This window comes from Arachis duranensis, chromosome 8 (genome assembly GCF_000817695.3).
Source record: "Arachis duranensis cultivar V14167 chromosome 8, aradu.V14167.gnm2.J7QH, whole genome shotgun sequence".
Taxonomy (NCBI): Eukaryota; Viridiplantae; Streptophyta; class Magnoliopsida; order Fabales; family Fabaceae; genus Arachis; species Arachis duranensis.
The window spans coordinates 26621788-26634914 of record NC_029779.3 but is presented as its reverse complement, the minus strand read 5'-3'; the positions used below and the strand labels follow the sequence as shown (position 1 = coordinate 26634914).

At 33.9% G+C, this 13127-nt stretch overlaps 1 protein-coding gene and 1 long non-coding RNA gene across 13 annotated transcripts; both read right to left on the bottom strand.

The window, feature by feature from the left end:
• Positions 1 to 2760: 2760 nt before the first annotated feature.
• On the bottom strand, positions 2761 to 3318 carry LOC107461678 (uncharacterized). The gene has a single exon (XM_016080224.1). It carries the CDS (start codon positions 3316 to 3318, stop codon positions 2761 to 2763), a length of 558 nt encoding a protein of 185 aa, XP_015935710.1.
• A 384-nt stretch (positions 3319 to 3702) lies between these two features.
• Positions 3703 to 8596, bottom strand: LOC107461740 (uncharacterized). 12 transcript variants are annotated; one of them, XR_008002235.1, is made up of 9 exons: positions 8212 to 8593; positions 7617 to 7948; positions 6239 to 6400; positions 5691 to 5823; positions 5482 to 5581; positions 5265 to 5336; positions 4383 to 5182; positions 4141 to 4276; positions 3703 to 3929 (listed from the first exon to the last, which is right to left on the bottom strand). It is a non-coding gene; the product is annotated as an uncharacterized LOC107461740 (long non-coding RNA). The 12 variants fall into 12 exon arrangements; XR_002366688.2 differs by having other exon boundaries at positions 5482 to 5519; XR_008002239.1 differs by lacking the exon at positions 5482 to 5581 and having other exon boundaries at positions 6239 to 7241; positions 8212 to 8596.
• Positions 8597 to 13127: the final 4531 nt, after the last annotated feature.

The window sequence follows — 13127 nt, the reverse complement described above, 5'->3', positions numbered from 1 at the left end:
AATTGCATGAATTTTGAATTTTATAACAGTTTAATTATTTTGATGTGGTGGTAATATTTTGGTTTCTGAATGTATGCTTGAACAGTGCATAAATCTTTTGAATTTGTTGTTCATGAATGATGGCTCTTGAAGGAATGATGAAAACGGAAACATGTTACTGAGGATCTGAAAAATCATAAAAATGATTCTTGAAGCAAGAAAAAGCAGTGAATACAAAAAAAAAAGGAAAGAGAAAAACGAAAAAAAAAAGAGAAAAGAAAAAAAAAACAAAGTTGTGATCCAAAGCAAAAAGAGTGTGCTTAAGAACCCTGGACACCTCTAATTGGGGACTCTAGCAAAGCTGAGTCACAATCTGAAAAGGTTCACCCAGTTATGTGTCTGTGGCATGTATGTATCCAGTGGTAATACTGGAAGATAGAGTGCTTTAGGCCACGGCCAAGACTCATAAAGTAGCTGTGTTCAAAAATCATCATACTTAACTAGGAGAATCAATAACACTATCTGGATTCTGAGTTCCTATAGAAGCCAATCATTCTGAATTTCAAAGGATAGAGTGAGATGCCAAAACTATTCAGAGGCAAAAAGCTAAAGCTTCGCTCATCTAATTAATACTGATCTTCATAGATATTTTTGGAGTTCATTGCATATTCTCTTCTTTTTATCTTATTTGATTTTCAGTTGCTTGGGGACAAGCAACAATTTAAGTTTGGTGTTGTGATGAGTGGATAATTTATATGCTTTTTGACATTGTTTTTAGTATGTTTTAGTTAGTTTTTAGTATATTTTTATTAGTTTTTAGTTAAAATTCACTTTTTTGGACTTTACTATGAGTTTGTGTGTTTTTCTGTGATTTCAGGTATTTTCTGGCTGAAATTGAGGGACCTGAGCAAAAATCTGATTCAGAGGTTGAAAAGGACTGCAGATGCCATTGGATTCTGACCTCCCTGCACTCGAAGTGGATTTTCTGGAGCTACAGAAGCCTAATTGGCGCGCTCTTAATTGCGTTGGAAAGTAGATATTCTGGGCTTTCCAGCAATATATAATAGTCCATACTTTGCCCGAGATTTGATGGCCCAAACCGGCACTCCAAATCAGCACAAAACTGCCCAGCGTTAAACGCCGGAACTGGCACAAGAATGGGAGTTAAACGCCCAAACTGGCACAAAAGCTGGCGTTTAACTCCAAGAGAAGTCTCTACACGAAAATGCTTCAATTCTCAGTCCAAGCACACACCAAGTGGGCCCGGAAGTGGATTTTTATGTCATTTACTCATCCTTGTAAACCCTAGGCTACTAGTTCTCTACAAATAGGACCTTTTACTATTGTATTCTTATCTGGGTAGCTATCTTTATTCTTATGCTATCTTAGATCATGGAGGCTGGCCTCACGGCCATGCCTAGATCTTGTTCTTATGTATTTTCAATGGTGGAGTTTCTACACACCATAGATTAAGGTGTGGCGGCATTCAAGAGAATCCGGAAGGTCTAAACCTTGTCTGTGGTATTCTGAGTAGGATTCAATGATTGAATGACTGTGACGAGCTTCAAACTCCTGAAGGCTGGGCGTTAGTGACAGACGCAAAAGAATCACTGGATTCTATTCCAACCTGATTGAGAACCGACAGATGATTAGCCGTGCCGTGACAGGGTGCGTAGAACATTTTCACTGAGATGATGGGAGGTAGCCACTGACAACAGTGAAACTCTACATACAGCTTGCCATGGAAAGGAGTAAGAAGGATTGGATGAAGACAGTAGGAAAGCAGAGAGACGGAAGGGACAAAGCATCTCCATACGCTTGTCTGAAATTCTTACCAATGAATTACATAAGTATCTCTATCTTTATCTTTATGCTTTATTCATATATCATCTATAACCATTTGAATCTGTCTGACTAAGATTTACAAGGTGACCATAGCTTGCTTCATACCAACAATCTCCGTGGGATCGACCCTTACTCGCGTAAGGTTTATTTCTTGGACGACCCATTGCACTTGCTGGTTAGTTGTGCGAAGTTGTGATAAAGAGTTGAGATTGCAATTGAGCGTACCATGTTGATGGCGCCATTGATGATCACAATTTCATGCACCATTCACTTTATTTATTTTATCATATTATCTTTTACCTGGTATTTATTCACCGCTATATGATTTTAGCATTGCTGTAGTGTGTTTAGGGTTTAATTTAAAAACCACTTCTTGTGTTTTAACGATGTTTAATGTTATTTTACCAGGAATGCTTTATGTTAAATTTGGTTTGTTTGAGCAATTTGTTTCACTGCATGTGGACTCGTGTTTTACTAAAGATACATTGTATAATGTGGACTAACGAACTCATCTAAAACTAAATACATAACATAACATGGATTACATGTTCTACTAAAGTAATTTTTCATGACATCACATAACATAACATAACATAACATAATATGGATTACATGTTCTACTAAAGTCTTATTAGTAATTCTTCACGACATAACATAACTACAAACTGAAATACATAACTAGCCGGCATACATAACTAAAACTGAATACACAACATGGAATTGGAAAAACATGAAACATGATATTAAATTGTCACATATCAATTCTCAGAGCAGATGCGATCCGATGAAGCACCGTCGAGGACGCTTGACTTGCCGAACTCTCTGCGCCAAAGGGACCTCGTCCTCCTCACTATCGCTGCTGTCGTCGCTATCTCCCTCCTAGGGGTAACCTCCATTGTGCCAGCCTATGCTGTGGATGGACTGGGATGTAATGTACTAGGTGCTAGGAACACAGATGGGGGTGTCCATAGGTCCGGAAGGGGGCTCATTCAAGTCCACATCAACCCGAGCCTGGGATCCAACTATTGGAGATCTGCGTCTGGCCAACTCATCCTCTTGCATGATCATACTAATTTCATCAAAGAAATGTGACCCACCAAATTTCGCATCAAGACCCTCACTGCCCATCAGCTCAGACAGCATCTGACCTAGGCTAATGTACGTCTGATGCTCAGCCAGACTCTTGTCACACGTAGGAATCCCGATAAAGTAGTCTCCAAATCCGTGACCAGAGACATTGCCGCCTACGTCATGTCCCCCATGCACTCCACCTCCTACATGGCTCCCCTCCCCTCTCCCAGGCTGACCATGACCGATATCCCCCCTAAACCCACCACCACTGAAACCACAACCTCCACCATGGTGTCCCCCTAAACCCCCTAAACCACCACCACCTCCGCTCCTATCATCATACCCTCCACCACCGGCACCACCTCCATGACTATCATCGACGTCACCACTATCACTACAAGAAAAATCACTTTTAGCGATCATTTATTTTGCTTATTACTATAAAATAGCCGCTAATACATTTACCAGCAATTAGACATTAGCCGTCTTATGCTTTGTCGCTAAAAGATTTTAGCAGTAATTATAATATTTGTTGGTAAAGACTTTTTTAATAGCCGCAAAAAGTATGTAATTTTTAGCGGCCATTTTCTTGGCAATTTATATATATGGCTACCAAAAGTAATTCTAAAATTACAATTTTATTCATTTTTAGCGGCCATTACTATTGCCGCTAAAATCTTAAGACTTTTTTTAGTTATATTATACTCATTTTCTTAGAAGCAACAAACTACTTTTTCTTTTTAGAATCTCAATTATTTTTGCTAACAGTTATTATTGTTATGCATAATATAAATATACTGAAATTAATTACTACAAAATGAGATATTTCATTAAATTCAAAATATTAATACACAAATTTCTCTTGAAAAGTAATAAATTATGTTACAAATCTAAACAACAAAAAATACTACAAGTCTATAAACTCAAAATGAGCTTCCTGCATGGTTGCTATCTCCCCTTCTATCTCAAAATGAGCTTCCTGCAGGAGTGAGCTGAATGCCAGAATCAAACTGGTCGGTCCATTCAGGAGGAAGCTGAAATAAATAAGGCCAAAAGAAAAGAAAGATTGGGATGAATCAATCACTCATGAGATACATATAAGCAGTAGAAGCAAGATTTAAATGGTGGGTTATGTTTGAAGCTAAAAATAAGGGAAGAATAATAAGTAAGAGAGAAAGAGAGAGAGAGTTAAGAGAGGTACAACATCAAAGGAGCTCTGCTAGTAGTTGGAGATATTAGGCTCACCATTTCAAAACTGTTCTCTAGCATTTGACGTGTCTCTGCAAAACTTAAAGCATCATCTTGAGGCAAACAAGTTCATCCACCTCCATGGAACTAGCTGATCTTTGCAATACTAATGACAATTAACCAACTTAGAAACCTTAACATCACGGATGAACAGCAATAGTTAAAAAAAATTAATCGAGGTTAAAAACTGAGACGGGATAATTAAGCATTAAAACTGAAAAAAAGTATTGATAACATACCTTGGCTGATTTTTGCTGATCATTGCTGAATTTTAGTTGAATAGAGTTCCAATTCCTTAGACCACACTTCCGATAAGTTTGAAGGTTTCTCTCCTCATGACATCATAAAGTTAACAGAGACAATGGAGAAAAAAGCTCAAAGGAATTTGTAAATAGAAAGCTTTGAATAACATAACTTAAGCAGATGCATATCTTATCTTACAAACTGATAGTTTCGGAAAGATCTCAATAGCCCCATTAAAAATATGCTTAACAAATTCATAATGCCAAAAATAAATTGAGTTATTTTTAACAAATTCTTAATGCCTTAACAAATTCTTAATGCCAAAAAGCTACAATAGATGTCATGTTATTTCAAGTGAATATCTTTGCAATGGCAAAAGATATTGACCTTATAAGCACAAAAAAAATAAACTTTGCAACGTCACCAGTATTTCACCTTTAAAGTGTTGGTAAGGAACAAAATAATTTAAGGAACTTATGCCAGACATTGATAGAAGAAAAAGTCAAGTAGTCAACTTTCATATTTCAAACCGATGAACTCATATCTGAGGTGTTTCTAAATAAAATCATTTTGCACCATGAGTGCTTCCTTTGCCCATTAATGCATTTGGGAGATTTAGGGTCTGTTTACAACATTCCTTATTTCTACCAAAATCATTCAATAATTTTCTCTGCCAGTTAAATGCACTTGTAATTTTAATATACTGAATTTTAAATTATTAGAAGAAATTCTCTTACATGTTGGGTCCCGTCACTATCGCCATATTTGAGGCTTCAGAAAAAAATATGTTATTGGCCTATGAAGCAAAAAAGGTAATTTACTCATAAGATAGTAGAGACATTCTTCTACAAGAAAGGAAAATTGAAAATATAATTTACATGCAACGAAGTCATTGTGTATGTTCTCTAGAATTGGGTGCCTACGAGAATCAATTGCCATTGGTCCATTCTCTAGAAAACAAAAGAAAACATCAATGAAGAATTTTATCGATCCAGATACCAATTTTACTTCAATACTGATCTTTGCAATACTTATATATGTTATGTCTTTGTTTAAGCATTAAAACTGAAAAAAAGTAGTGATATATATACTCACTTGGACTCATCACCTCATCGCCATAAGATGGAGTGTGACTATCACCCACAATAAATAAATAACACGCACAATAAGTCACACTAATATATTCCATCCAGACCTACTAATAGTAACAACAGTTAAACCCTATTCTATTAAAGTGAGATTGGTTATGTGAACTAAAGGATATATTGAGTTAGAACATAGTAGAAGAAGAAATAGATACTCACCATAGCCAAATATAGCAGAGATGATAGAGGTAGCTACCACACAAATACAAGCATAGTTGTTAAACTTTGTATGACTATAGCTCCAAATCCTCACAGCTCTTATCATCTGCTCTCAAATTTGAAGAATTGCAAACTGCACCACTTACAAAAATAACAGAAATATTTATGAGGAAGGCCACCATAAGAACAAATCCACTTTCTATCATGTAAAATCTGCAAGCTTCCTATCAAATAATGAAATGGAGGAAGCAAGCGGGATGCGAAATAGTGGGAGCAAATAATGCTTGTAATAATATATAATCACTTTTAGTTTGTATAGCAAAGTTATTAAACCTCTTCTTAGCTTCATGGATTTACCCATGAATATATACATATATTATTATTATTTGATTGGATGTAACCACTAAATAATTTGAGCATAGATTACTACTAGCTAGGTAGCCAACACATGGTTTGGCTCGTATTGTAGGAAAGTCAATTATAGTGTGAGAACTGAGAAGCTAAGCATGCATTATGCATATATATGTGACATTATTAAATGCACGCACCTCAACATTATAAACCTGAGGACTGAGCTTAACACTGCAGCTTCCTCTGTTTTCACCCTTTAATAATATTGTACTAACAACAAACACCATCTTTCACTATTAATCACACTCTCTCTCTGTCATGACCAATGTGCAATAACTTGTTGGAACCTATTAAACACACTTGCCAAATTCAAATAAAAGAAACAATTAGTAAATCTTTAAATATAAAGTCACTCAAATTGTACTCATCTAAGCAGTTCTTAATACATTAGTCAGTCAGTGATATTTAAGTGATTATTCGTGTGTAGATCTCTTCAAGTTAAAAACACAAAGGAAACTGCATCTGAGCTGCAATGCAGCAAGAATGTGAAGGTAATTTTTTGATCTACCAAGAAAGAAAAATGGTAGAAAAATGAGTCTATGTATCATGCAATAGACCTGCTCATATAATCTCATAAGCCATCTGATCCTAATACTATAAACTCTGCATCTGAGCCAAGAGCTACTTGATAAATATCAGGGTATGCAACAACTAAATCATTATTGAGCCATACCCTGGAAGATAAGGAATTCAAAGTTGTCACAATTCATCTAAAGTTGTAATTGAAGAATAAGGAAAACACATCCATCCACCAAGAAGCTACCGGTGCAGCAATCTTTTCTAAAATCGTGACACCAATTAGAAATATAAGCTAAAAAATATTCACATTAAATAGTCAAAATGCTAAAGACTGATATATTGAGAAAGAGTTCATAGTATTATCTCCTATTCTATTTGATCCTTCTCCCACCTTTCCTAGTCTGCTCTCCTTGTTAAAACTACTATGTCAAAATCAATATGTAAGCAGCGAATTATGAGTAAGGAATATAGCAACATTTCTAAATAACGGAACCGATTAAAGCACTCATTAAACCGACTGTGCCTGCAAACATAATAATAGTAGAGATATAGTTTGTCAAAGTTCTTGTATCGAGACTTTGGAAGATCCATTCTCATTCCTTCAATCATGTCTTTGAATGGCTGTGTTGAAGCAAAGAAAAAAATTGGAAAAATAAGTCCTCAAAGCTAGCTTGAGATGTGAACTTTGTTGCGGATGAAAGAATATAATGCAAGTAGAGTTAATCGTCATATATACAATAACAAAGCTGATCTCACAAAACCATAATAAACATTTCACCAACCAATCATAATCCTATATTCTTGAAAGTAATAATATAACCCCTATATATATATACACACACACACACTCGTCTCCACCAATCCAACACACTCATTCCAATCATGACACAACACAATTCTTCAAAGAGTGTATCTATCTTTAAACACTAAAGGCTAATAATTGAATAAGCAACTGAATATAAAAAGATGAAGAAGCATGAGGTAACAGGATTGTACCTTGTCTTGCTAGTGTTGTGCTACACCATCATTCAGGCATTTTCACAAACACCTGCAGCGTCCCCAAAACCAGCACAAAAAGCAACAGCATCACCACCAAAGGCAACTACAAAAAAAGCACCGTCACCAAAGCCATTAGTGCCAACACTGCCACAGTCACCAGATTCATTAGATGCAACACCAGATGACATCATAAAGATTCTGAAGAAGGCGAAGATATTCAACGTCCAAATCCGTCTGATGAAAACAACAGAGATAATGAACAACATCAACTCGCAGCTCATAACAGCCAAGACGGGAGGCATAACGATCCTAGCACCGGACGACGACGCCTTCACAGATCATACAAGCAAAATTGGTAGAACTCAAAACTATACAATTTGTTACTATTATATTCTAATTCCGGTTTCCCCGAGTCCCTCACAGTTGCAAATTTAAAATCCAATGATATTTGCACAATTAACACAATTATTCACGAAAATCAGCAGTAGAATCTTCAAATTTGAAAGCTAAAAAGAAATTGCTGATAAATAAAATAGAGAGAGAGAGAGAGAGAGAGAGAGAGAGAGAGAATGAGAGAGTAAAATTACCGAACCTTTTCGCGAACAGCGCCAGAATTGGAGAGCACGAGCTCAAGCTTAGAATTTCGCAGAGGCCCAACGAGCAAGCATCCGGTCAAGAAGCCCTCAACCTCCGCGTCGAACTTTCTTGCCGCCATTGACGATGCTTTTGAAGATGAAAGTGAAGCTGGTTCCACCGTAGCGACATAGATCTGAGACGAACAAAGAAACAAAGACAGCAACGCGGATCTGAGGCGGAGGACGAAAATAGGAACAACGATGCAGCTTGAATGATGGACGGTTGTTGGCGATGGCAAGGTTTGCAGCGGTGGTCGGCGATGGAGGGAAGTGCGGTTGTGCCTTGTGAGTTTCTAATTTCTGGTGCGAGAATGTTTTACTATATTTGACAATTGATGGGAAAATGATAAAAATAAAAATAAAGTAAAAAATTTAACGGCAATAGTGATAATTGTCGTTATTGGAGGAGAAAAATTAGAACTAAAAGTAAAAGATAGTAATAATTTAGTGGTAATAGTAATAATTGTCATTATAAAATATAATAATAATGACAAATGTATAATTGCCACTAAAACATAACTTAAACAAAATTAATAATGGCTATTATATTATGGTCATTAAAATTTTGTCGTTAAAATTAATTTTTGTAATAGTAAATACACTTCATTTTGGACTTGTCGATATAGTTCGCAGGAGGTAAAACACCTAACAGTTCCTCAAACTATACCCACACTGGCCGCCTCTTAAATATGTCGCGCAAAGTCCGTAAGGCATCCACTGACATACTAACCGTCGATCGGGAATACTAACTGGTATGCCACATCTTGGAGCGTGAACATGCACTCCCCAAATGACATGTGAAAAGTATGTGTCTCAGGCTGCCATCTCTCTACTAATGCGCTAACCAATGGCTCGTTCAGTCAAAATCATGTCTCGTTCAGTCTCGTAAGATGGTATAAACCTGCCATTTGCAAGTATAAAATGATCCTATCATCTAACGGTATACTGTGTGCTGTCTCATGCTACTGATGTAACGATGGAGCTGTACAAAGATAGAAAAATTCTTATCACAACCGTCACAATACAGTTTTCAATGCATGAAAAACCTGAAAACGATAAACATGGCATGCCCTAACTTTAAAATCTTGTTTACAATATTGCCTAAATTTTAGTAATTGAACCAAACACAAAAGCATAAATCACTCATGAACAAATTCCATTAAAAAAAAACCAAAAACATAAAGCATTTAGTCCCACACATTTACCGAGAGAATATAAAAAATGATTAAAATACTGAAAGAATCTAACATATCCTAACATCTCTAATCATAACTATCTAACTCAAAAAAATCACAATTACAAAAAATATTTATAATACTTTTTTAAAAAACTCAAAAAATTTATAACTATAGCTACTCATTAAAGTCTCATTGCACGTAAGACTAAGAATTTCAAAAGTCTAACATATTTTATATTCTAAAATAACCTTCTTAGATACCATTTCATCTTATCAAAATCTAACCACCTAATAACTTACTACCTCTAAAATATTACAATTTTGACATCATATATTTATAAGATATTTTTTTATTTATTTAAGTTACTTTGCTGAAACAAATAATTATAATTAATTTATTGTTACATTAATATTTAAGTCATTGTTTATTAGAAATTTTTCTTTATTTATTTATTTTTATCTTAAATATTTTGATTTTAAATTTTAAATTTTAAATTTTTATTCGTTATTTATATTAATTATATGATCGTAAATATTTTTTCATTTATTAAAAAAACACATTTTCATTCATTCCTTTTTTATTTTATTTATTTTTAATATTTCATAATTTATTTATTATAAAAAATTATATATGCTAAAAAAATTTAACTTTTTTAATAATTGTTCTTTTATTTATTTTATTTTGTTCTTATTTATTCAAATTTTATATTTTTATTGTAAATTTTATTATTTTTATCCTATACAAGTTAATCTATCATAACTCTTGATGTATTGACTATTTTCAATATTTAAATATATTTCTTAGGTGCTTAATCTCATTTCTAATTTGGGGATCGAGTGATGAAATAACAACAATGAAGATTGTTATGTATCTTCTTCTGGTTTACCTTCCTTTTCGTAAAGACCATGATTAATTATATACGATGGTGTTTATGCATAAAAAGAGAGTATAAATTTTATCATATATTTTCTTAGTAAATTTTTTATTATCTATTTTAAAATAGTAAAAAATATTATAAATTACTTAAGGTCAATAAATCTATCATCGTTGTAACAAGATATTGTGTATTTATTTTATTTTTAACAGTTTTGATACGTGTGTAAACTAACAAAAAAAAATATGAAATCGTTTTTAGGAATAAATACAACTACTTCAACTGAAAAATAGATAGAATATGTTGGTAAGTTTCAACAGATAATAACGTTGGTCATATTATTTTGATTTCAAAAATGAATATGATACTAAAATATAAAACAGTTATAGATAATTTTAGGGTTAAGTACTTTTTTCGTCCCTAAGGTTTAAGGTGAAAATCAAAATCGACCCCGACCTTTTTTTCTTATAAAAGCTATCCTCAACATTACAAAACATTATAAATCGTCATTTTCTACTTCAATTATATGTTTTTACCATATTACCCTTAACTATTAATAAAAAGAATACTAAAAAAAAAAAAACAAAACCCCACCCCACCCACTCCCCAGCATCTCTTCGGTCTCTCCCCCACCCCTCCCCCAATCCCCTTCTTTCTACTCTTCACCATCACCCTCTTCTTCTCACCTTCGCCGCGACAATTACCACTGCACTCTCCCACCCCCACCTAAACCCCATCTCCACCACCATCATCAGTTTCTATTCCCACCATCATTGTCCTTTACCTCCATTTCATCTCCATTCCTTCATCATCTTCATCATTCACTACTATTCAACATCATTCATTCACCAGTGAACCTCACCTACACCACTGAACCTCACCTACCCACCCACCACATGCACCCAGTCATTTACACCTCTACCTTTATTTCACTGTCACTCTCTTACCACCAGATGCAACTCACAGACTCTTTTTCAATTCTCATAATTCACCAACACTACCAACAACAACAATAGAAGAAAAGACAGAAAAAGATAATAATTAATTTATTCAACAATAATTTTTTTCTATTAACAACAACAATCACAATAATTAATCTATTTATTATTCATTCCAATTAATAGTTAAAAAAAGAACTCAACGAACAAGCCCTCCATAGCCCATCAGAACACCAAACTTCTGAGCCAAGTCAACAACAATATCTGTCCCCAACTCACCAGGAGGCTTCAACACAGTGGGTGCCAAGAAATTAGTGGCTATAACAACCTTAACCCCATGAGCATGTGTCTTTTTGATAAACTCTTCATAGTCCAGAATCTCACCATCTTCAACCTAACAAAATCAAAGCTACCGTCTTCATGACCCACTGTCACGAAGAGACAGACTACCTTCGCATAGTTGTTGACGTCGTCTTCTGTGGTGAGGAGATGCCGACAATTGCTTCGTCGGGGAAACGGACGGCAAGGGGTGGGGTTTGCAAGGTAATGATCGGGCTCCTTTCGTGGTAGATGTGGTCGTTGTTGCCAGCAAGTTGATAAGCGGTGGCTTGCCGCGAATGGAAGCTCTTTGACACCGGTTGTGAGGCGACGACGCAGCTACGTGGGTGAGAGAGATGAGATGATGTTAACGAGGGAGGGTTATTGAGAATTGATGATGATGGTGGGACAGGGTTTAATTTTTTTTTGGGAACTGATGATGATAGTGGGATGAGATTTGGGGTGGGTGAGTGGAAGGAAGAAAATTGGGGGAGGGAGAGATGCTAGGGAGTGGAGTGGAATTTTGTTTTTTTAGTTCAATATTATTTTTATTAATAATTAAGAGTAATTTGATCAAAAATATAATTGAAGTATAAAAGAACGATTTTATAACGTTTTGTAATGTTGGGGATGATTTTAATAAGAAAAAAAGGTCGAAGACACTTTTAATTTTTACCTCAAACCTTAGGAACGAAAAAAGTACTTAACCCTAAATTTTAACAAAAATCATTCTCTATAGTAATTTTTTTGCTATGATAATAAAGACGGTTTAAGGATAAATTTATCTTATATTAGATTGTACTTATTCAAATCGATTTTAACATAAAAATAAAAAAATTTAAAAGTTTTACTGATAGATCATGAAAAATGTTTACAAATTTAATCAATAATGTTATTTAAAAAAAATATTTTAATAAGATAAAATTCTAATGTAAATATTTTAATTTAATTATATATTATATATTACTAATAATGAATAATTGTTATACTTTGACATTAAATAAAATTAGTACATATTGATTTTATTATTTTTAATATTGAAGATAATTAAACTTTAAATTTAATTTTTATAAAATTTGTGTAACAAAAATGATTATATATATCTTTATTAAAAAAATACTTTACATAATTTTGTATAGGTTTAATTATTATGTTGGCTCTTATAGTTTTGCGAAATCTTCAATTAGGTCTTTGTACTGTTTTTTTAATTGGGTCTCTGCACTAATTGTTTTTAATTAGGTCCCTCTTGATAGTAATTGAGTTAATTTTATAGGGACCAAATTAAAAAAAATCTGCTGTAAGAACTCAAATAAAAAGAAAAAAAAGTCTGGAGACCCAATTAAAAAAATTAATGCAAGAACTCAATTAAAAAAAATATATAAAAATTTAATTAAAAATTTTGTGAAATAATAAAAACCAACAAAATTATTAAACCTTTTGTATATTATACTGTGCAAAACACAGGTATATATACTAATTCTTCTAAAACAGATGACATAAGTAAGTATTCCATCGTAAAAATATTATACTGTACAAAACATAGGTATATATACTAATTTTTTAAA